Genomic DNA, 24,326 nt, shown 5'->3' with positions numbered 1-24,326 from the left:
AGAAAGGTGCCAAGGTAAACACCAGAACCAGAAGGGGAAAAAAAATTAAATCCTAGGTTCAAGTTAAGTACTGCAAATAAGTTATTTCTCCTTCTTTCCTATCAAACCTAGAGTTGCATTCAAGCCATCATAATAACAACTGAATATGAAGTACCATTTACTTTTTTACTGAAACTCTAGTGCCAGTTTCCTGGAAGACAAAGTACTTGCACTACAGTAGTTGTGTGTGGACAACAGCTGTTCTAATTTCAACGTACTTATATTTCACATGCTGCTGAAATACGTAACATGCAGAATATATAGTCAGAAGTATTCATTCTGCAGTTATAGTTGAACACATGACACAGTCACATTCATGACCACATACGAATGTTCACAGCTCAAAACACACACAACCTACTGAGGAAAGACCAGCAACTGTTCACAGTCCTGCCTGGTAAGGGAAAGCTAACATTCAAGACCACCAAAAAACCTACTTCCCTTCAGTATTCCTGCCATCTCCTTCCTCTCCAGCAAAAGGGAGGAATGTTGTTCCAGAGAGGCAGCAACAGACCAGACAATTTTTAGTCCCGAGGGATGACTACATGGGAGGGGGTGAAATGAGAATATGTGCAGCACACAGGCAACCGGCATTTCTGTTGGAATCAGCACAAGGAATTACCTAGAAACAAGCGTGTTTACAGACACAGAGATGGTGACTGTGTAGCACAGACTTATCAGTGTCCTAACCAGCCTACTGACCCTCCTCACAGACGACAAGTGATGCAACAGACCGTAAACAAGTACTTCATATCTAACTTCAAGGCCTGCTCCTGGTACAAAGGACCCGAGATTGAGAAACTGGGGCTGTAAGGGTCTCAAACTCAACAGTATACAGATCAAAGTAAGAGTATGTTACCAGTAAGAATGTTGCAGAAATTCCCAAACTTGGGCAGCAGTGTTATGGGAGTGGAGGAAAAGCATTTGAGAAAAAAAAAAACAACACAGGTGCTGTTTTGAGATAACATCTTTCTGAAGAAAAATGTCCACAGTTCCTGGGAACAAAGATAATGGGAGGTGTTAAAGCTGGAAGTCTGCCATCTTCTCCAAGCTCACCACTTCAGACGCAGAGTTCCTCACAGCCCAATTCATGGAGTTAAGGAAATTAAAGCTGATTAGCTCATGCTACTTTTGCACAAGACCCTGCTGATTCAGTCAAATGCTGATGATCTGCCACCATGTTGCTACAATGCATCTTATTCACACAGTAGGACAGATGAACTAACTGACTGGAAAAGGTAGCTCACTTTACTGAAGCCAGAAGCTACAGAACGCATCCAACAACCACACAGCACTAATGCTAAAACTGGGTATTTTATAAACTTCTCCACTCACCAGGATGCAGATCTCACTAACTCCTGTGGCTGGTAAGATCCCAGAAACAACATTACCCCTCTGGAGAACTCTGGATTCTGATTAGTAAGAAATACCCTGAGGAGCAAGTCTAGGAGGGTTAATTTGTAGCCCTGGGAAAACTCTAGGTGTGTAATTAAAGATGTTAATGTTGTATGGAAATCGTTCATGGGACTCCATATTTCTGGGTTTGCTGTTTTTTTGACTTCAAAATATAAGAACATTTTCCCCCCGAGAACGCACAGAGTTGTGTAGAAGGGAAGGAATATCAACACTAATTGTCAGCAACCTGATGCTAGAGTTTACACAGGCAAATCAGTCTGTTTTCTTTCAATGGGAGTGCTAATGGCTGTCCTAAAATCCAGTGATATTTCCAAGACTGGGATGCAGCACTCATCCTGCATACATAGTTCAAGAAGTCACTTGGAAATGCTGACATTTTGCAGACCTGCTATCAAAGATGATCAGTACCAACAGACTGTCCCAGGCAACCCTGATCTATACCCCTCTCCATTTAAGCTTTGCATGTAACGGAACAGCATTTGGCACGCTGTCTTGACAAGAGCAGCCATCCCCATGCCATCTCTTGCATATCATTGACAAGCTAGTGAGCATCTCCACTGTAGTATTTGAGATATTACACGCCATTCCAGCCTGCCCTCATCATTTGGGCAGGTGGTAATTTCTCTTCACGTAACTGTACTGCTGTTAACTTGGAGAATCAGTGGTGGGAGAACTGCACTAGTATTCTTTACACAACATATTATTCCAATAATGAAGAAACAAATCTTTGCAGGTTGCAGACCACTACTCTCTGGTCATGTATAAGCATTTTAAGAAGTAGAAGTTATAGTAAATAAATCACCAGTACAGTAACAAAACAAAGCAAACAAAAAAACGCCACAAACTCCAGAGTTACATATTTTTGAGTTATTTTTTAAACCAGACATGAAGCCACTTCTCTAGAAATGATTGTGAAAGCTAAGTCAGCAGGTCAGTCTTCTGGTTTCACAGCATCAAGACATGCCATCATGACTGGATGAAATGACACATGGTCTGCACCATTTTAAGAGCTGCTAAAGGAAAGCAGCCCTCCATCTACCAAATGCAAATCTACTTGTCATCACCACAGTAACAATGGCCTTGACTTTCAAAAATGCTGGTCTGCAAAAAAGATTTCCCTTCCTGCTACTCACCCTGATTTCAAAATTGCAGATTAGGCATGATCCTAGAATGGATGGGCACCAGCAGACACAGAGGCTTTACCTGCCTGCATTTAGTATGGCCCACAGCTCATACCAATGACACATACCATCACAAAACATCCCACTTCACAGGCGGCTCTTACGTCCTCAAAAAACGGCAAAGCTTTTTTCTCCTTCCCCGTGCTCCAGATCACGGCATGCAATTCCAGTTACTCACCTTAAAGTTCCAGCAAGTTCAACAGCAAGATTCAAATAGTCTCTGATTCATGTAGTTTGCCATATGCTGCAAGAGATAACCCTCCGTGTTCAGAGCAAACTAAAAAGAAGTAATTCAAACTCTTAGTGCAACCCTCTGTATACAATCTGCAAACACCTGAGGAGGGGGTATTTGGGACTGAGAACTATCTACTGTCTTCTTATGGTGTCAGAAACTTTTCATATACAGGTGTGTATACATCTACTTGTTTGGCTTTATATTCAAATGAAAAATAGTGTTATGTTGGGGTTTGGTGCTTTTTAAACATAGTTTTCCCATAACAAACGCTAAGTTTGGCTACTGCAAAAAAAAAAAAAAAAAAGAAAAATCTGCATATGTATCACATCCATTTCACAGGTCATTTTTGACAACATCTGCTTAAGTGAAGAAGTTTTCCCACAACAGCTGAGCAAACATCTGGATTGATAGAGGAGGACAGCAATTAATTCTCATTACAATCTTTCTACAGAAGTACAATACAAGAGTAATTATTTCAAGACTATGGATGTTGACGCTATACACACTGGCAGGTTTCTATCATACAATTGGCTTAAAAGGAGAATTCAGCTCCACAGTTTTAGATCCAGGCCCTGGAGAAAACAAATATTTTAGACACCTATATTAGAGGTCAGTTTTAGAGCACCAGCTTTGAAATCAAGACTGTTCTCAACATCTCATCAGTGGACCATCGCCTGTGAAAATTCAATTAGCAACACAGCCCACAGTTCTGAGTACTATTTGATTTCCACTTCAAGGATAAACAATCATAAGAATTTAACAGTTGAAGAACAAATATGTTTACTGCTTTCAGACTTGAAGAAAAACAATGAGAATACTTCAAGAGTGAGACCAGTGCTTCAACTGCAGTAAAGTTCTGCTTAAAGCAGTTGCAATACTTTGGGAAAAAACTGGAAAACCAACAAGCTTGAACATTAGTACTTACATCCTCAAAGACTTCAGATATATTTCTGCCTCATTCTCAAAGAAAAGTGAGACTAAATGACTCCATTGCCTAAAAATATAGGCCACCAAGTAAAGTATCTACTGAACAAACAACTTTAAAATAGATGATGTTGCATAGAACTTTGACAGCTTTCAGGTTCATTCCCACATCTACTTCCCACCCCATAATATATGCACAGCTTTTAAGGATGCAAGAGTATATGGTCATGTCAGTGCTGTAACTGAGCTCCAATGTTCGCAAGATAGGGCCTGTATTTTTAAGGCTCTGTTCAAGTTCAGTGTTTCTTAAAGACTTATCACTAAATAATAAATCCAGCTGACAACCAAGCAAACCTTGTCATTTGACTGTCAGCTAACAGTCAATAAAAAATAAAGGTAAAATTACAGCAGTTCTGCTTTCCTTACACTTATCTGCTTTTAAATGCTATGTTACTACAGGGATGTTGCACTTAAAGTTTTCTAAATACAACACTATGGCCAGAATCAACGGGATCAGGTATGAACAATTAAAATGCAATTCACCTACAGAATTAATTCTAAGGGTTCAGAAGGAGGGACAAAATAGGGTCACTAGATAATTAACTGTTTCATTCTTGAATGAGACACATCTTCACCCACAACCCAAAGTGGTTTTAATTGACACAATGTTCCCTATTTTAAAGAAAAAATTCAGAACTTAGTAACACAGACCAAAGGCCAGTGTGCAACAGATTCTGCCCATCAGCATTGTGGGAACAATGTCAAACATGCATCTGCATGCAACTCTGGACCAGTGCTGCTGGTGCTGAGTAGTTCAGAACAATACTGGCAGCTTCTTCCTTTCAGGTTTTAGTAGCTTATTCACACAAGCAGACCATGTTAACTGGTAGTTTAGCAGGCACTAGTTCAGGGAGAGTGCTGTCCTCCCAGCTCAGAGCTGGTTTTGACTGCTTCTTCCCCTCTAGGGCTGCTGAAGCCATAGAAGTTCAAGAAAGATGCCAGTTTCACATTGCATTTGAAAATTATTTTAATACTATAAAATTCATTTGTTCACATATTTTGTACAAAAAGATGAGTTGTTTACTCTTAATTACAGGAGAATCATTTCAACCTTGAGATCTCAGCTAAGTAGGTCCAAAACAAAACAGGACTGGGTTCTACTGATTCTGGAGGGTCCCAGTACAGCTCACCCAAGGTCTCTTTCCAGTTTGGCTCTCATGGTTATGGACCGCCTTGATGGTAAATACCCCACATCATTGACTCTTCGGAGGCTTGTAGTGAATTCGGCAACGCTCATTAAATACCTGAGACATCAAAACAGAAAAGCAAAAGTGAATGAGCCCGTATCCAGGAGGTGACCAGAACTTCAGAGACAGTTCAGGCAACTGTCTCTTCACATATCACCCATCTCAAGCTGCCCAACCCTGCTGTACCAATAAATGGTACTTACCAAGGCATCTGTCTCCATTCACCTTCTCTCCTGGCTTTAGTGAATCCAAAGTTTGCAGCCTGATGCTGGGGGACTGCACAGCACTAAGTGTTCTCCCTCAGATAGGGCAGGCTCATAATTCTGGTAGTCTGTTATCCTCAAAGATGATGATCCCCTTTTTGTTTTGTTTTGTTGTTTGTTTTTTTTTAAAGAGGGAGGGAAATTTTCAGTGGAAGGTTCCTGACTGGCTGCGCTCAGTTAAGTTCACTGTGGCACTGGAATTTGGACACTGTATTCTTCTCTTTCCTGAGCAAACACATTTTGCATTGTCATGCCAGCTAAGAAGAGGTACAAGGGCTCTTGGAAGACACATTCACATTTTTAGTTATCTGACCACAGGTGCTGGTGCTGCCAGCACTCCTACGCAAAGGGCACACTGCTCTCACCTCTGGCACCCTCTCTGGGTGAAATTTAGCACACAGAACTACAGCCTGAAGATCATGTTCATTTAGCTTGAACTGCAGGCCTTGTCAAGCAGACTGCTTACCCTAAGGAGGACCAATAAATTTGACTATTTAAAAGAAGGCAATCTGAATCAGAAGCAGAACACACAAGCTCACACCAAAGTTACAGGTGCTCTTTACAAGCAACTTAGTTATTTATCATTTTGGCTCTGAGCTTTGTCCAGTGCATGTCCTGAAAAGCAACATGAGCACCACCTAGCACCAAGTGAAGGCACTGGCAGATATTAGTTCCCTCACCAGCACTCCTGCAAAAGCATGTTTTGCCAAGCTGTCCAGAGACTTTTCAATCCAAATACCTGTGACCTTCAAGATGTCAAGTCTCATTAACACTCCCATTGGCTTCACATGCAAAGTGAGTGGTCTCCTAATTTGGGGGAAGCTATGCATCACCGTATATAAACACATTGTTTTAAACTCTATCTTCCTAGAATATTCTACAGCTGACCTCCTAATTCAGTGTTCAGAACCTACGGCAACCTCAGCAAAAGTGGAGTTTGCAGCATGCATTAGTTATAGCATTGATTCTTAACAATTTTGAGCCATTTCCAACTTATTTTCGAATGTAATTTATCTTAAGAAACAGACACATACTACAAACTGCTTCATATTGCAGAAATAAAGCAGCTGTGATATAGTTTCTTTCACACACACATAGACAGCCTGCCCCACTACATTATCACACACAATGAATACATCTGGAAGAGCTAAGAGTATGTAAAGGTCTGAGATCCGATAAATGATAGAAGGAAAGTGTAGAAATTAAGAGCCGCCAAGGGTTCCCATTAAGAAGTATTTTAATACTAAACAAATGGTACAATTTTTGTCTATTGTCTGTCTAAGACACTTTAAGGGCATATATTTCTTAAAGAGTACTGGAAATACACTCTAAAACACTGCAAGGGTCCCTTGCATCAAACAGCACAACAAAAAAATTGCAGCTTCCAACTTGCTATCATGCAAACTTTTAAAGCATCTTTGACAATACCTCTGCAGCCTGTGGAAAGAAAACCAATTCTGCAATCTTGCTAACACTGCCTCCTACTTTTAGGACCATGGACCCCGAGATTTCACTGTGTTAGTCAGCCCAGGTAACTCCATTGGTCTACTTGTGAAGTGCTATTCTCATTTTTCAGACAGGGAAAACAGTGCCTGAGAAACCTTAACTTCTATGTCACTGTGCAGGAGTTTGACTTTGTTGCCTTTTATGCATTATCACAAACCAATGCAACAATAAACTCCAGTGTGGAGGTGCTGTGCAGAGCCTAATGCAAGCACCTTGTTTTGGAAGTAAATTCCTTTTTGGTATTTGCTATACAAAATGCCGTTGCTTGCATTTCTATAAAGCAGCATCTTTCTGCATGCCACTATTTTGCAGCTACCCAGAGCACTGGAAAATAACTTTCTGTTTCCTAATCAGATTTTTTCCAATCAGTTTTCAATTGATTAGAGTTAAGTAAGTGCATAAGTGTTCTTTCCAACTAAAAGTCTGCAACAGTAAAGAAGAGAGGAGGTCCTCTACTGCAAACCAATAACCACTTCCACGTAACAAATTGCATTTGGTTCACAATTATGACTGGGTCTAATTCCTTCAGTGAAATATTTTTACAGGCAGCTAAATGACACTTGCCTATAATAGCAGAGCTGGAGATAAAACCCAGAAACACTTTTGTCTTCAAGCCCCACTTTAAACAGCAAATGGCTAAGATGGCCTTGTAACATGCATACCTCACTATTTATAATCTAAATGCTCTACATCTTCAGGAAATTGGACATTTCTGTCAGTAGTAAAAGCTTAATGTAGCTACAGGAAATCACTAAAATCAGTGCTAACTTTCATGCCAACTCTGGCTTCAGAATGGAGATAGTGTGGGGCAGGTCTTCCCCCTATCCCTTTTAAAACTGACAGCAGAGTTGCTATAAAATGTTTGCCACTGGGGGCCTGCAGCATGTTGTTAAAGCTGTGCAGTTGCTTAGTCATATCTGAGCTGGCTTTAAATTAATAAAGCTTAAGGGCATGCTTAGCTTTTTCAGACAGTACAGAGGCTGCACTGACAGCAAAGCATACTTTGAAAAATGTGTAGATGTTCATCTGATCAGCCTGCATTGAGCTGCATTGTAGTGACTACACCTCCAAGAATATACCAGCTGTATTGCATTTATGCTGATTCAATCTAGAGGACTGAAATCCTGAAGCAGAGATTAAAAAGGGAGCTGCAGCTAGTACTACCTATTCACAAATTATTTTTTTTTTCATTTAAAAAAGGAAAGAGGTTCTCTATACAGCGTTGAAAGATCTGAAAAGCTACAATGAATGAGAAAAGGATGCTAGACATGAAATGCTGCAGTGATAGAATACAGCCACCCCAGAATTTAAGCTCAGCATCTGGGGCCATCAAAACAGAGGGTAATCTGCCCCCTCTGTTGACACAAGAGAGCCATGGCAAACCTGTCCCTTTGCACCAGGGAGCATCAGTCTGGGCCTGCGGAAGCTCCATCAGGTAAAGGTTTGACTTCTACAGCCTCACCCCTCCTCTGGCCTCTGATCAGAAGTACAATCAATACCAAACACAGCCAAACTGGAAAGACTCATCCCTCTGATTTTGTTAGAGACTCAGCAAAACTTTTCAAACAGGCCACCATAGAGAAGTCTACAAAGTTCTTAGCCACCGAGCAAGGAAAACAGAGGGTTCTACACACGGAGTACTCCACAGTCCTTCCTCCCCACTAAATCAGATGCTTGTCTTTCCTTTGCAGTGCAACTGAAAAGTTTTGATCTCTGCATCCAGAACTGAGGAAATGACTGATCTGAAACATTTCCTCCAGCATTGCCCTCACTTATTTCTAATTAACTTGCCTCATAAGGTAATGGTCCCACACCTCTAGTGCAGGACTGTTGTAACAGAACATCACTGCTATTATAAATGATTGAGTACCTTCCAGCTTCTGTCGTTTACCACTTCTTCAACATTCAGCTCCGACTGCATCAATTTCAACTGTAGAAAATAAAAGATAAAAGAGGTTATTGTCAAACGGGCCTCCCTGCAGCCTTCAGTATTTACTACCATTCCAACTTTCTAGATCACAACCCAAGTACCAGGTGTGCGTCCCCTCCAATGGTGCAAACAGAAGGGCACAATGTGTCATCGTCCTGAAAATCTGGCCCTTCCATTCAGCCAATACTGAGGGCAGATGGAAGTCTGCAAGGGCACGGTAAAAGCACACTTGCAAAGCAAGCCTAGCAGAAGTAACTCCTGATTACTAATGCTCTGTTCTTAAATATTGCCTATAAAGACATACTAGCAATTAACTGATTAATGTTAATGGCTTCACAGACAAAAATAACTATGCCTAATTCAAGCGCTCAGCACAGAGAATACCAGTGCTAGGGTTAGCTCTGCAGCCTTGAGTTTAAGATCATAAAGAGATTGATCCCTCCTGCTCCCTTTGTTGCTGACAGTGTGCTGACCAAAAAATAGAAAGGGTCTACAAGAACAGATCAAGTATGTTCACGCTATCTGAAACTGTTAATATGTTACGTGATCATAGTAGGACAAATCAGGTTTACAGAGATGCAAAAGCTCTGGCAAGAACTACAACATACAGTTCTTGACTACTCACTCAACCCATGAGAAATTAAGAATCTCTTTGTTTTGCACCTGTGACTGTTGTGTTCAGGTAAACTGCAGTAATTTGACCCTGCTTTGAGGCCCTGAAGCAATAGTAGGATAGATGAGAACCATCCACCATTTTTGCCTACATTTAGGACATATTTTTGTTGGCTTCATTAACACAGACTAAGGATCAACACTTACTGTTTTTAAGTACCTGGTTCCAATTGGCAAGGTGAACAGGTGCAAGCCAAGACAGCAATCCCATAAAAAACCAGATGTCCACATACACACAGCTAATACAGCTGCTGGATGAACTTTTGGCTACCCAACAGGAACTCGAACTGTTTGAAATAACAATCCAGCATTCACAGGGTGACTAGATGACCAGGATTAGTCTCTAAAAAATAAACTTCCTGCTGGAGGATGTGAACAGGTTTGCAGTGATGTGGACTGTCACATTAATTGCCTTTAACTCCAAGCCTAGTAGCAAAACTACTATTGTAGCCTTTTTGTTAGTGTTGCAGACCTAACAGCAATATAATCTGTGTTAATCAAAGTTGCTATATACAGTGAGGGTTTTTTGGTTTTACTTTTTTAAAACATACTCTGACATTTTAACAAGCCTTACTAATTTTTCTGATAAAGCCAATAATCATTATGCTGTATGTTTTGGATTATGCTGTATGTTTTGGATTTCCAGAATTTATCTGGTTGGCTATTTTTATGACTCTTCATTAAAATAAACTAAGATGATAAAAAAATAATATAATAATCAAATGATGGCATAATGTAAGTAGACTAAAAGTATGGGCTGCTAGGTTGACACTACTCCAAGTTTTCTTACTCAGTAAACCATAAGTAGTAATTTTGAATAAAGTCCACCAATTTGTACCATTAGCAGGATGAGAGAAACACAAATCAAGATAAAACAGAACTGTATTGCAACCAAGGGAATAAACATTTGAAATGCATAATCTTAAATGTAAGATGTGTCCTCTCAAGACAGCTTGAGCTCTAGAAAAAAAACCAACTCTCATGGAGAAAAAAATAAAAAAAAAATAAAGAGGACTACCTCATAAAGGCCAAGTGCAAATTTGAGGTCATCTCCTCAAGACATTTCTGGGATGTTTCCAAATCATGGGTTCATTCTAACATTTGAAATTATTTCTAACCATGACATATTATCATTGTGATCCTCCTAATGGTTTCAGTGATAGGTTTTGTACTCAATAACTAAATGATTTAAAGAATTGGCTCTGCAAACAAAATTTCTAGAAAATTAGTTTTCCAAACTAATATGGATGTTTGCTGGCCATTCTGTCAGTGAGGCTTTGAGAATAAAACCACTCACCTGCCATCTGGTTCTTTAAATCTGAGCTCAAAACAGAGCGCTTCTCTGAAGAGCACATGGACAAACAGTTCACTCAGTGCCTGAGAAAAATTATTCCCCCATCAGGAAGCTCTTTTACTACAGCTGCATCAGCATCCAACTGCTCTTTGAAACAAAGGCTACAACAGGCTCCTCTTGAATGTACAGGAGTGAGTGGATTTTGAGGAAGTCCAGCAACACAAAAACAAAATTTCAAGACCGATCTCTTCAACTGTTATAGTATTGTAGCAGCGAAAGCTGTACCTGGGATACAGGACACCATATGATGATGGAATGTCTGGTTGTTATGAGAAGAACTTACCATTACATTGGAAATTCAAAGGCACCAGTTTAGAAACCCTGCTTAAGATAGTCCTCAACAGAGGAAGGCTCACTTAACTGCTGAACACAACATACACACCTAGCCAGTGTATGCAAAAAAACAATGAGCAAGCAGTCTTTTTTGGTATGCGCTGCAAGCATATGGTGTGAAAAAAAAGTAAAGTGATCACAAGCCTCACTTTCTGTAAGATAAATCAATGGAACAGTTCATATCCCTGCTAATCTCCACTCCTAGAGCTACACACGCAGTACCCCTTGATCTGCAAAGGAGGCCCTGGAATAGGGAGCAAGAACTTCAGCAGGGTTCCCTTCTCCACTTCTGATACTCTATCTAAATCACCTCTGCTAACCTCTGGTGAAGCACACTTTCCATCCAGAGACCAGAAGGTTGCGAGGGCATCTGCACAATAAAGCTTCTTATGCAAACCCAGAAGCCTCCCTTACAGCATCACAAGGTACTAAAAAAAAATAATTCAAGAAACAACAAAAACATTGGTTAAGTAAGTGGAATTCAAGGGTGCCTGGCAGCTCCTTGTAGAGGACAGGAACTCCAACTAACACACCAAGTAAGAATGATGCTTCTCAGGGTGATGATGAAAAGGGATAGCTTTAAGGCTGCACAACCATGTGGTGCAAGAGATACACACAAAAGCTGTATTTCACTATCTTCTGGTATTTGCATCTTGGCACCCATACTTGCCACTTGCAGACAAACTAGTTTTACAATATCTCGAAAACGCAAAATGAACCTTCAGGCACTTTGACAGTACTAAGCAAGCTACGGGTAAGTTGTATGATAAGTGCTATTAGTCATTGAAGGACACCATGGGGAAGGATGCACACTTTTCTACAGCATTTGTGCAACAGGATCTCAGAAAATGCTCCACTTGCAGGTTGAAAGCAGTTCTGTCCTGCAGGCTAGGGGAAATGGTCCTCACAAACCCAGCTGACAAGAACCTCGGTACTGCCTGAGTCAGGATCCACTTCAGGCTCTCTCCAGCACACTAGTCTTTCCACTTCTTTCCATATCTTCCTCTCTAAGTGATCTCTGAAAAGCTCCATCACTCACCTTTGTCTGCTCTTTCCTGAGCTGCTTTAATAATGCTACGTCATCCTGCGCCTTTTCCCTCTCTTCTCTGAGAGTTTTCACTACACTGGAAGTCTGAGCGATGCAGTTTTTGATGATTCGCTCTCTGCTGGTGTGAGCTTCCATCAGCTAAGTGGGGAGAGAAAGAAAGTCATGACACTAGCTCAGCAGAGAATAAAAGCACCTGAGTTACAAGTTTAAGAGAGATTTTTTCAAAGTCAAGGTATTGTTGTGCCTATAGAAATCCCTTTGACTCTATAATCCACATTTGGAAGCAGCATTGCTTTGAGCAGCAGCTACCAACTTGATAGAAAGTCAAAGACACATGAGCGGCAGTCTTGGAAAGTAATGCAAAAGTGTGCTAGCACCCATTTTTAAAAGAAAGAAGTGGGCTGGCTAGTGCCACCCACTGAAGCCTGAGGTACACCTCAAAGGATCAGTATTGCAGAACAAATAAGTCCCTTGCATGGTTTTAAACTGAAGTAGATATTACAAGTGTGTGGTTTAGCTGTGTAGAGAAGTCAAGCATATCAGTTACAGATATATATAGCATGATTTATCAAGGCGGTGGTTTCCTTAGAGACTGAGGATGCTTTACTGGCCACTGAACATCATAAAACATCTGGAAGTGCACTGAAAGTCAAAGGAGCACACACTCACAGACTGGTATAGCTCTTTACACGTCTGGCTGGCATCAATTTTCCCCACAAAGGAAGCTGTTGGAATCGTAGTGTTTAATTCGTGGACGATTCTGTCATCGATTGTCCTCATCACCCTGAGCAACTCCTGTATTAAAACAAAATAAAGACCTTTGCTCATATCTCTCAGAAAAAACTACTGAAGAAAAAGAGTATTAGTGTTTTAATAGAAAGTTAAACAGATACTTACAAACAGAAAAAAAAATCAAACAAATAAAAATTACCCAAACCCAACACCAAATGAACAGTTTCCACATATAGGAGCATGTGCTTCACAGTAAGTAGTTTCCTTAGCAGCAAATGCCGGAGGGAGGAGGCAAACCAGGCAGTGGCGAGTAACCAGCATCCCCCCGATGCCGGCGGGCCCTGCCTGCGCTGGTTCCCTCAGCAAACCCGCCCGCACTGGGGCCAGGCCGGAGAGCACCGGCCGAAGACCCGGTCACGTTTCCAGGCGGGAAGGAGGGAAACTGGGCACCACCTGCAGCGACAGGGCCGACCTCCAATTAAAAAATAAAAAAATAAAAATAAAACAACTAAAACCCAAACTAAACCATAACCATTTTGGGGACAGGATGTTTAAGAAACAGGCCAGGTACCAGCACCTCGGCCGGCCAGGCCCCTGCTCACGCCGCTGAAGGTACGTGTGGTACTTCACGCTCCACTGAACAACGTGAAGGCGCCCACGGAGGCTCCCACGCCGCCGGATCTTCCCCGGGAGAAGGGACCCCAGGAGGGGGATCCCCCGCCCCACTCCCTGCCGGAGGACACCGCGCTCCCGCCGCGGCGGGAAGGGAAAGGCCCACCCTGCCCCCGCCGCCGCATCCCGGACGGTGCGGGGAGGGGTGACCTCGCCGCCCCTCCCGGGGCGCGCGCGTGGCCTCCGGGCCGCGCGGCGTTGCCAGGAGACAGCGGGAGCGCGCCGAGTGCCAGCGCGGGGAAGTGGCGGGAACGCGCCCCCACAAGCTCCCCTTCCCCGCCCCACGCGGGTCACCTGGAACTCGGCGAAGTCCTCGCAGCTCGCCGCTCCGCTGGGCGCCGCCATACTGGAAAGGCCAAGGGCCGCGGCGGCGGCCAATCCAGCGGCGAGGCGGGACGCGTCATCCGGGGCGATGGGCGGGGCGAGCCGAGGCGAGCGCTGCCTGAGGGCGGCCTCTGGCGGAGCGGACCCTGCGCGCTCAGCTCCCCCGGCGGCCCCTTCGCCGCTTCCAGCCGCGGGTGAAGCTCCGGTGGCCCCCCAGAGGTAGGCCCGGCCTGCAGCGCGGTGGGCCCGACCCTGTGCGCGGCGCCAGCGCGTCCCGCCGCACCGCTCCAATCCCGGGGCGGGGCGTCAGCCAGCGGTGACATTGAGGGGCGCCGGGCACGGGCAGCGCCGCTGGGGCGGGAGGCAGCGCCTTGTGGGGCCGCGCCGGTGAGTGACCGCTCGGGGCCGGAGGGTCTGCGCCGCCTCCGCCGGGGCTGCCCGCCGGTGCGCCCTCTGCCCCGTGAGGCGGCGGGCTAAGCGGCGTGGCCAGCCCCGGGGCGGCCTGGGGGACCCCCGGAGGTGCCGGGCTGGAGCGGGATCCCCGGGCGGCCCTGGCCCGGCTGCGGGCGGCGCCGCAGGTGCAAAGCGAGGCCGTAGCGGCCTTGTCTGAGGGGCACTAATGTGTGACGCCCGGCGGCCTCCGAGCTGGCCAAAAAAATGCATTTGTGCTTTTTTTTCCCCCTTCCCTGAAGATCTCGAAAAGGGCTTGTTTTCGTTGGGCGGGGAGGGGCGGCACGGGAGGCCTATAAATGTTGGTTTCTTATTTTGTTGGGTTTTTTTCAGAGCTGGAATGCATTATGTCTAGAAAATAAAAGCAAACTCTTATAGGAGAGACATTTTTATCCAATTTGTATTTTTACAAGTGCCCTTTTGCCTTTTAAAGTTGTCTTTTTTCCCCTCTGAATTTTTTAATTATATTTATGAATGAGAAGCTCTCTTGAGAGTATGTTTTAATATATAAGATGCCCTGCCTTTTTCTAAAACACTACAAAGTAAGTATCTCAATACTACAAGGTCTTGCTTTTTCCTGGCTTTTTTTTTTTTTCTTGACTCTGTCAAGTCCGTGACTTACTTTTGGGATGTGACATGATTGGTAGAATGTTGGTGTACAGTCCTTGAAACAGCACTGTCCAAAATACAGCTGAAGTGTGTGAATAGATAAATTAATTGAAATTGTGATGTCCATTGTGTGTTAGAAATTGTTTGTAGGCTGTAATCTTACGTTTCCATTTTTCTAAATAAGGTTAATGAGCAAGCTTGAATCATAGCTTGTAGGCAAGCTTTAATTCCTTTGGGTGGCTCTGTTACAACTAAATCTGGTGTTTCTTGCATAATATTAGATTCGTACCTATTGTTTTGCTTTATTTTTTTCTCCTATGTTAAAAAAAAAAAACAAAACAAAACAAAAACAAAAACCTTTCATTTGAAAGCTGGTATTCTTGCTTTCTACTAGCCTGAGTGAGATTTGGGCCCTTTGCTTCCCCCACTTTCTCTTCCAGATATGGCTCTTAAACTGCTGGGAAGAAACATTCCCTCAATTCTGAGGATGACTAAAGCAGTGGATCTGAAGATAAGCAGAAGACTTTGCATTAAACCCCACGAGGAAAGTAAACTTCAGCCAAAAAGTAAGAGTTTTTTAATGAAGATCCTGTAACATTTCATGCCATGAAATATTTAGATACCCAGGTTGCAATCATCCGAACAGGAATTTGGCTGACATAGATGTCAATATCTGTGATTTTGTGAGAGGGATTTCTGATGGTTAGACTCAAAAATTGAGCATTACATTTAGCAATAAAATCTTGGTTTTTTAGCGAAGCCAGGGGTCAATATTTCTTCATGTGACAGTATCACAGCTTTTACTTCGTAGCAGGCCATTGCCATCTTAACTGACATGCAGTCCAACATTGCAGCTCTTCAGCTGTTCTCTAGAAGCGACTGTCCAACCCCAATGTAAATTATCCATTTTTAGGAATGTCATGCAAGCTGAAATACTTCTGTGGTTTTCCATAGTAGAACCAGCTCCAGCTGTTCAAAAAATTGAACGTGCCTTGCAGGAGAGTCAGTCTGATGTGTTGGCTTAGTTCATGTTTAAGGGTAAAGCTGGCCAGGTAAAGCTCAGGCCGTTAAATGCTTTTTCACTGTATATGGGACAGTTATGATGCTCTAATGAGAGTCCCTGTCTAACAGATGTGAAGCATTTTGCCTGCTTATGTGTTAAAAGCAAAATGCAGCTGTATTGGGTAAGACCAAAGGTCTCCTTAACAGTGTGATGTTTCTAGTAGTGGCCAGGAAAGGAGGTCCCTTACATTTTTGTGAAGGCTGATAGGAATGGTCACCAATTGCAAGGATCTAAGGAAGGGCATAGAAACAGGGCAAATATAGTGTTTCTCCCTAAACTGCTGTACCAGAGGTGGCATCTTTGTGTTTAATGGTCCTCACTGTTTTTTTACTTTCATAAATTTGCCCAGTCTCTTGAAGCTGGATGTATTTTTAGCATCTACATCCTCTGGGAAGGAGTTCTTCAGCTGAAACGTGCTGTGAGAAAACAAGTGGAGACTTGTATTTGTTTTTGAACCTGGTGCGTGCTCTTTCAGTTGTTCCTTTATTCAGTACCCCTTCCAAAACAGGACCTGTTCATTATAACCCACACTCCCAGTGTTGCTTGTGATTCTGGTGCCTTCTGTTGGACTGAAGGGAGCTTCAGTTACTGCTTTTCCAGGCCAAAGGTTTCAGTCTATGATACTGGTTTTTCTTTTTACAGTGGTCATTCCATACCTGTGGTTGTCCTTACCAGTTTTCTTTGTACCTGTGCTCTTTCAGCTGTTCCTGAGGTGAAAGATCAGTATTTCACGTGCTTTTCAAAATGCTGGAGTCGTAGTTTTGTACAATGGCATAATAATGATTTTGTGTTGGTCTTTTTTCCTACACATGGCTGGTAATGCTGCTTCCGTTTCTGACTGTTACTGAACACTTTGCCAAAAGCTCCGTGAAACCCTGAGGGCCTGCTCCTCAGCAACAGCGGCTGGGTTAGAGTCTGTCTTCTGCGTGTGAACTGGAATTGCTTCCTGTTAATGTACATGGGTTATCACTGGCCATACCATTGACTCAGGATTCAAAAGCTCTGCGGCTTTTCACACTTACCCCTTTTCTTTATGTCTCTGAATAACGTAGTGTTGTCAGCAAACTGTCTATCCACTCTCCTTCCTAGATAATTCAGGAATGCACGAGACAGCACACATCCATACAGGATACCTCCCATTGTTAAAAAGAGAAAAAAGCTGTCTATCTTTGCACTTTATTTGCTAGACTGTTATGTACGGAAACCTTCCCCAATTAAAATCTCAATATTTTCTATATGGAGTTTGAAAGACCGAGCTCAAAATCTATTGCCTACGGTCATCTGTTTGTTTGTACCTCCAGATAAGATAAAAATCTTACACTCCCTGGAGAAGTTAACATTCTCTGATGCAATCGTGCAGCATATCAGCATTTCTGTAGCAGTTCCATTTGATTTTTTTATTTTTAAAAGTAATTTAAATGTAACTGGAAAATACCACAGGTGCTTAGGAAGCTTAGATGCTGGAGCACGTTCTGCAAATTCAGAGTTACAAATATAGAGGTCTTGAGCGAGATTTGGCTTTCCTGACATGTCCTCAGTTTAATTCATATTTACAAGTTTGCTAATCTGACTGTTAGATACTTTTTGTTCCCTAACCAACTCTAGCATTTGTACTTAAAATTCTGCATAGTTCACCCTAACTGGTTTCATTACAGCTGTGGCAATTCAGCTTCTCTGACTGTTGGTTTTGGTGATTTTTTTTGTTGTTGTTGTTTTGTTTGTGTGTTTTGTGTTTATTTTTTTAGGTGGTGCTCCTTTAAAGGTGCCTGGACACAAGCCTACAGACTGGGAAAGGAGATTTTTGTTGTGGGCAGGCAATTTCAAAAAACCAGAGGATATACCAGAGACTGTCTCGTAAGTGCCAATTTTGAGGCTGTAAAAGAGACACTGTCTATGCAGGAATAAGTTACTTGAATGCAACTCCAGAATAACTTTTCTTAAATGAAATTGGTTTTCACAGCTGAAAAATCTTACACTACTATATGTGATGTATCATCTTGTAGATAAGATAACCTGAGCAATTCTGTATTGCTGAGATACTATTATATCCCTTTTGATTTTTTTTTTGTGAAGGGATGACCAGCATCTATCAGTAGTTTCATTAGAAAAACTTAATTTTTACTCTTCTCTCCCAATTAAAAAAATATTTTGCAAATATTAGTGTGAGTTTTTTCTAGTGTTCATATGTCAGTCTCCTATTGTGTGAAACTTTCATGATATAGCTATAAAATTACTGAAACTTGTTTAAAATATTTATTAATGAATGTCTGTAGGGCATGGGACAACTTCCTTTACTCTTGGAATTTAAACTAACAAACAGTGGGAAGGCTCCCTAACAAAAATTATATATAGTCAGAATCTCCCTGTTTCTGGTGGAGTCCAAATGTCAATGCTTTGCCATTTGTGAAAAGTGGAAGATAAAACTGGAAGTTCTAGATTAACAAGAACAAAAGACAATTATTAGTTTAAAAAAATTCCTGGTGGTAGCATAGTTATCTTTTAAAATATGCTTGTAATGCTTTTAAATATATATATTTATTTAAATAAAAATGATATGGTAAATCTTGTACTACTTGGGTAAGCAAAAAATGTAGATGACCTCTAAAAATATTCTGTTTGTTTGGATTGGATGCACAGTATGTGAACTCAAAATCCACTCATGTTTCTAAGTTTTTTCTAAATGTATCACAATGGATAAATAGTTAAAAATAAATTTTTCAATTTTGTACTGAATAATTTTTCTTAGAATTATTTGAGATACATAAAGGTGTAAATTATTGAAACTTATTATGTCAGTTCATATATTTTTGCATACCAAACACTTGTTATGAGTTTTTTTTAAGAAAACAGCAGAGTGATTGAAGTCATTTCAATGGTTTATTGAAAGGACAAACCAATTTCTGATAAAAGCTGACCATTTTTGCAAGTACATAAGTAATTCTTTTTTTTTATTTAGGCATAGTTCAGCCAAAGGTGAGAAGACAATTGAGAACTATAAAGTGCAAAAGATTGTTTTCCTGTTCTAAGCTGAATTAAGAATGGGTCGTAAGGGCTTGTGGTATAACTGGGTAATCTCGCAAGATGTGGTGATCAGAAGTAACTCATTTATTAAACAAATGTTAATCTCAGCCACTGAATTGATTTAAAATGCAAATTGTCTTCAGATAACTACCCTTTCTTCTTGTATATTCTAACTCATCCAAGGTACTTCCAAAATTAACTAATAAAGTTTTTAAATCCCACTTCTGTACATTTCAGCTTAATTGCAGCCTGCATCCAAGTCGTTCATTGCAGATTATTAGCAAAAACAAATAACCTGGAAGTTAAATTTAACTATTAGTTTCACGATAGATGAACATGTTCCCTATGATCAGAAATATTGTACTCGGATCAATACTGTGAAACAGCCACCAAATAACTCTTGCCCTCCTCTTCAAAAACAAGACCAAAACTCTCTTCAGCTCTTAGGTCCTATGTGATTTACCATTTTAAACTATCATGGATCCTTTGTTATCCTTTTTCCTCTAAGCGTCAAAATCTTGCAAGAGATTCCATATTCACTCATGTTTGTGTACAGTAATAATTTCCCAGTTCCATTAAATCTACCATCCATGTTAGTTTTGGGGTATAATTACCCAGTTGGATGCATTTATTCTTTCATGACATGATGTTGATGCTTTTCTAGTAATCTGTAATTTTACAATATGTCAAACTTCATCCGTGAGACTATTGGATCTCCTTGAGAATGGAGTCAACTGCTCTAAATTCTGCAAGGAGAGTTACATATATAGGGTATAGGTGTTTGGTTCTTGTGGTGGAAAGCACATCTTAAAGCATTATGCTTCAGTGGCCTTTCTTGCATTGGTATCTCTAGAACAAAGTTTGAATTAGGTGTAACTGAGATGTAATTTGGGTAGAAGGATTTCAAAGTTTAAACCAACTTTAAATAAATGACTCTTTGTTTTAACTCGTCATGTATATAGCTGGAAGGCTTTAATAATTGATGATAATCTTCTTGTGGAAAATTTCTGTTTTTTAAAAGACAACAGCAGACTAGGCAACAGATTTCCCAAAGGAGTCAGATAGCTACTGGTGTGGCTAGATAAGCCCCCTGAAATACAAAAAAATATTTAAAGGAGTCCTCTATCCAGAGCTGGTGTTGGAAAGCTTACAGTCCTCTGTGCTGCTTTAGTTTCTTAAGAAAACGGATTGTTTTAAGACTATTCTAGCAGGAGGGAAGTGGTAACCACTGGTCTTTTACCAAGTCCTGTTTGGAGTTTCTGACTCATATTACATTTAGCAGCATTATCAAGTGCTGTAGCAGAGGAAGCCTTCTTGCAGGAAGATAGACTGCAATGGAAATTTTGAAGTTCAGGCAAAAAGAATTGCTAAGATGTGATAATGTCTTCCTCTGCCAAAGAAACCAACTATTAAATATTATGTACTTTATTCCTGCTGACAGTTTTTTTTCACGTGCTTCTGCTATTGAGGGCAAATGAAGGTTTTACAATATTAAATACACCAGAGTTCTAATATGGATGGGGTACTCACTGGCTTTGCAGATACAAGCAGCTAGTATTAAGCACAGAAGGAGCTAACATTATGAAAAACATTGTGTTAGTAAAAGTATCCCTCTCTTCTTTCATGTCCTCCCATATTTAAATACTGCAGCATTCCTCCTTTGTGTTGCAGTCAAATAGTCTAGAAAGGCAGTATTGTCTCCTAACAATGAAATAACCAAAAGTCAAAAATGTTGGTTTTGTTTCCAACTTTGAGAGGAACTCCTTTGCAACCACAAATCTCTCACGGTAACTGGGGATCAGTCTTTCCCATTCTTGTAAAACATTTTTGTGAAAAGAGCCAAGTATGGTTAGCATTATAGGGTGCCAGGAGAAATCATAAACAAGTAGCTAAATGATTTATTTTGGTCTCTAATAATTAGTCTTTTATTACTGTTTCCTGAGGATTGAAACAATCAGAGCAGCAAAGACCACACTGCGTGTGAAGTTCAGCTATGTAATGATTGCCTTGACAATACTAGGATGCATAATCATGGTGATTAAAGGGAAGCAGGTAAGCACAGATTTTTGCCTGGTGAGTGCAAATCAATCTTCACATAGAGTCCTCAGTTCCTCTTATGGATTGTTACACTGTTTTGTTTTGGGGGTTTTCTTTTGCATTTTATCACTGAGCAAAATTTATTTATAAGTCTCCCTAGTTCCCCACAAGTGACCCTCATTGATTAATTCTCAAGTCAGGAAAGGGGGTGTCACTATTAACACTGCATGTGCATCCTTTAAAGGGAAAAAATAGTCCTTTTTTTTTTTTCTCAGTGGAATAGTTAATTTTAGCTTGTGGTGTTTTAAGTCCTGAATTTTGCAGACAGACTGATAGAGTTTGAAAGGAAAATGCACCTTCTGTTCTATGTATCTAGTAGGTAGGTAAATGCTCCTTGGGCCATGGGGTCCATATAATTCATTGTATGGGCCTATTACCAATGCCTCTCTACACACTGCAACATTTGTAGAATCAATATCATGGAAATATCAACAAAACAGACTTGAGAATTCTCAAGTCTTTTAAACAGTGAGGAGATGGTCAGTAATAATTCTGTGCTCTTCAGTTGTGTTGGAAGATAGTCTTCATTTAATGTGGATGGAATAACTTAAATCATTATTGTTTGTTGAATAAAAAAACTATTTTATAGAAAAGCTCCCAAGTCCTGTAGATGCTGAGTATCCTTCACTTGCATAGAATTTGGCAAGATATTGAAGAAGTTCAGCATATGGCAGAACTAGGTCTATGATTTAATTTGCATCTAAAATTCCAAGTGCAGCCAAGGTCAGTCATGCCTTAATTGTATGTGTTTTTAATGTAGTTGGTTAACTATTAACTTTGTGGTATTTCTGTAAATAAGCAAGGAGCACTTTTTGGTTACTGAAGCCAAGCTAAAGCCTCTCAGCAGCACTAGTCTTAAAGTCAAGGAATGTGAATATAATCTGTGTAGCCTACTGGCATGTTGCTTTTGATGGAAAGCATTGTGGTAACAGAAACACAGTCTACTACATCCTTTTAAGGATGACTGGGAACAAAAAATCCTGAGCTTAAAGCAGCTACATGGGCAGAACCTTATTTTTAGGCTGCCTTTCTCTGAAGCAGTTATGATGATGATGTTCAGATCTTGTTTCTATAGCATACTGTTAAGACTCTGAACTCCAGCACTGTAAACTACTGAAATGTCAAGTGACATTTCTACATGTCAGCATTCCTCTATCAAAATGAAAAGAATGCAGCACTCTGAAACAAAACAGTGGGAAGGTTTAGCACTGAGAATTCCCTGAACATTTTCATGTTACATTGGAATAGGATGAATGCAAACACTGGAAAGAGGAGGACAGCTGCCTTGGGACCCTTGTTTTCACAGCAGCTGGAAATCTATTATGTTTAAGTATGGATTTGTTTCCAGTGCCTCTGACTTGTGAAGATCAGAGATGAATATTAAATAGTGTCCAGAAGCACAGAATGTATCTTCTAGTGTGCCTTAATTTAATTTATTCCCAGAGAAGCAATGAGTTTAAGCCAAAATAGTCTCCACATGTTTTATTTTAACCCTCTCCCTGGCATTAAAGCTGACAGAACTGTGCTTTGGTAAGGATAAGCCAGGTATTTTGTAAACTACTGATTCAAGTTTCATCTCTGTGACCCTATAGGTGATATTTTCTGCTCTTGTTTTATCATGATGTAGGCTGTAAAGCGGCATGAATCTCTTACAAGCATAAACTTGGAGAAGAAAGCTCAATGGAGAGAGGAGGCTCTTCAGAGTACATCTGCTAAACCTTAGAAGAAGAAATGAAGAGGCAAAGGACCATTGAGTCTTTTTCAGCACTGGAAGGAGGGATACAGCCACATCTTTCCTGTATGTTAGTTCTGTACTGTCATGTTCAAGAAAGCATGAATACATTATCCTGTAATCATTACAAAACAGAAATATCTGTTTTCTTTTCCTAACAATCTCCTCTTTCCTCCAAACTCTCTTTGTTAGAGGAACATGGCAAGTGAGTACACTAGATAGAGAGAGCAGTTGTTTCCCACATGTGTCATGCACAAGACTAAGCATCCTTCAAAAGACTGCAGGAGCTGTACCTGCATTTGTGGTACCAATCTCTTTTACAAAGGCTTGGAATTAAACGTAGATTGGGAATATCAGGACTGTTAGGAACTTCGTTACTTTGCAGGACTGCCTGCTAACTGGCTACTTGGGGACACCACAAACAGTATGTATTTGACAGATTTAGTTTGTGAACTTCCTAATAGTAGGAAGCAGATTATATATATTTTTCTTGTACTACTAAAAATTAGTGCTATTGCTGTAAAAAAATTAAAAGCCCTAAAATATGCGAGGTAATTCTTGTCCTTATACCTGGAACAGAAAAGCAATATTGTATCTAGTGCAGTCCTCTCTAGTACTTTGTCATTAACTCCAGAGCTAGAAAATAACTGCTGCAGTCCACCTTTCTATGAATTGCATTTCTGGGTACCACTTATATTGACAAAATGTAACCAATCACACAAGCTGTGCAGTCATTCTACCACAGAAGTTATAACCTTCAGGTGATGCCATGACCTGTCCTTAGATTATCCGTAAGGCAATGATTGCAGGTATGCTGTTAACCAAGCAGAGCAGGCTTCCACAGATTTGTCCACTCATTTCAGCACTAAATGCAAGTCACGCTTAATTCCACTGCAGGTATGTGAACAGGTCTTCCAAGACAGCTCTGGTTCTTTGCCACACCAGGAGGCACACAGTTTGGAACAAAAAAAAATAATAATCTTCCCAGATCATGTGCCTATGCTCCTATATATATTAAATGAGACCAAAAAGGAGAATGTGCACTTCTGATAGTATTTCAGGTTACCATGATGAGAAACTTGTGATTTGATTTATGCTTTGTGATGGCAGAGCTTAAAACCATGCATCTCTCAAAAGTAGCCCCCTTTCAATAAGCACCTGTAAGTGCACTCTGAACAGAACTGGCAGGTACCTAGTTTGGTAAGTAAAACTATCTGTACTCATCCATTTGGTAAAGTATTTCAAATAAAAATACATGAAATACCATTTAGAAAGCAAGAACCTAGGGCAGCAATGGTCACCCATTTTTCATTTTACTGAACTTTTAATAAGCTTTATGCTGTTAACTCAAAAATTGAACTCTGGTCCAGTGTTTTGACAGAAGGTCCATGTAGAAGTCACATATCCTTTCCTTCTACCACTCTGGTATCTCCACTGTTTCAGGATCTACCATAAAACCTGTTAATCACTGTACACAT

The 24,326-nt window shown here is 40.9% G+C and overlaps 3 protein-coding genes across 9 annotated transcripts in view; 1 reads left to right on the top strand and 2 right to left on the bottom strand.

Annotated features, from left to right (window-relative positions):
- Positions 1-3,502, bottom strand: part of LOC308037573 (cystatin-A-like) — a 13,450-nt gene extending 9,948 nt beyond the window's left edge. The window contains exon 1 of one of the 2 annotated variants that reach the window (XM_080339427.1): positions 2,815-3,502. The gene's annotated coding sequence lies outside the window, so the exon portion shown is untranslated. Of the gene's footprint in view, positions 1-898; positions 2,041-2,814 lie in introns of those variants that run through there. The other variant, XM_080339428.1, reaches the window with a different exon arrangement.
- On the bottom strand, positions 2,038-14,088 carry MIX23 (mitochondrial matrix import factor 23). 4 transcript variants are annotated; one of them, XR_013921800.1, is made up of 6 exons: positions 13,847-13,954; positions 12,818-12,943; positions 12,140-12,286; positions 8,682-8,741; positions 4,986-5,099; positions 2,038-2,880 (listed from the first exon to the last, which is right to left on the bottom strand). XR_013921800.1 is itself a non-coding variant. In XM_080339266.1 (5 exons), the coding sequence occupies exons 1-5, from the start codon at positions 13,895-13,897 to the stop codon at positions 5,049-5,051; spliced, it is 435 nt and encodes a 144-aa protein (XP_080195392.1). In that variant the 5' UTR covers positions 13,898-14,088; the 3' UTR covers positions 4,473-5,048. The 4 variants fall into 4 exon arrangements, 2 of the variants coding, with proteins under 2 accessions (XP_080195392.1, XP_080195391.1); XM_080339266.1 differs by lacking the exon at positions 2,038-2,880 and having other exon boundaries at positions 4,473-5,099; positions 13,847-14,088; XM_080339265.1 differs by lacking the exons at positions 2,038-2,880; positions 13,847-13,954 and adding an exon at positions 13,452-13,809 and having other exon boundaries at positions 4,473-5,099.
- FAM162A (family with sequence similarity 162 member A) lies at positions 13,965-24,326 on the top strand. 3 transcript variants are annotated; one of them, XM_080339236.1, is made up of 5 exons: positions 13,965-14,095; positions 15,376-15,501; positions 17,744-17,852; positions 20,963-21,071; positions 22,744-24,317. In XM_080339236.1, exons 2-5 carry the CDS (start codon positions 15,378-15,380, stop codon positions 22,837-22,839), a joined length of 438 nt encoding a protein of 145 aa, XP_080195362.1. In that variant the 5' UTR covers positions 13,965-14,095; positions 15,376-15,377; the 3' UTR covers positions 22,840-24,317. The 3 variants fall into 3 exon arrangements, with proteins under 3 accessions (XP_080195362.1, XP_080195363.1, XP_080195364.1); XM_080339237.1 differs by lacking the exon at positions 13,965-14,095 and adding an exon at positions 14,116-14,263 and having other exon boundaries at positions 22,744-24,324; XM_080339238.1 differs by lacking the exon at positions 13,965-14,095 and adding an exon at positions 14,330-14,868 and having other exon boundaries at positions 22,744-24,326.

Source organism: Nesoenas mayeri, assembly GCF_963082525.1.
Source record: "Nesoenas mayeri genome assembly, chromosome: 1".
Taxonomy (NCBI): Eukaryota; Metazoa; Chordata; class Aves; order Columbiformes; family Columbidae; genus Nesoenas; species Nesoenas mayeri.
The sequence above is the reverse complement of the archived record's forward strand: the minus strand, read 5'-3'. Positions and strand labels throughout refer to the sequence as shown.

Coding starts and splice junctions, on each gene's coding strand:
- MIX23 (XM_080339266.1), bottom strand. CDS start 13,897: ATGGCGGCGCCCAGCGGAGCGGCGAGCTGCGAGGACTTCGCCGAGTTC. Junction 12,944..13,846: donor AGGACTTCGCCGAGTTCCAG/GTGACCCGCGTG, acceptor GTTTTAATACAG/GAGTTGCTCAGGGTGATGAG. Junction 8,742..12,139: donor TCAGGAAAGAGCAGACAAAG/GTGAGTGATGGA, acceptor TATTTTCTACAG/TTGAAATTGATGCAGTCGGA.
- FAM162A (XM_080339238.1), top strand. CDS start 15,378: ATGGCTCTTAAACTGCTGGGAAGAAACATTCCCTCAATTCTGAGGATG. Junction 15,502..17,743: donor AAGTAAACTTCAGCCAAAAA/GTAAGAGTTTTT, acceptor TTATTTTTTTAG/GTGGTGCTCCTTTAAAGGTG. Junction 21,072..22,743: donor TGGTGATTAAAGGGAAGCAG/GTAAGCACAGAT, acceptor ATCATGATGTAG/GCTGTAAAGCGGCATGAATC.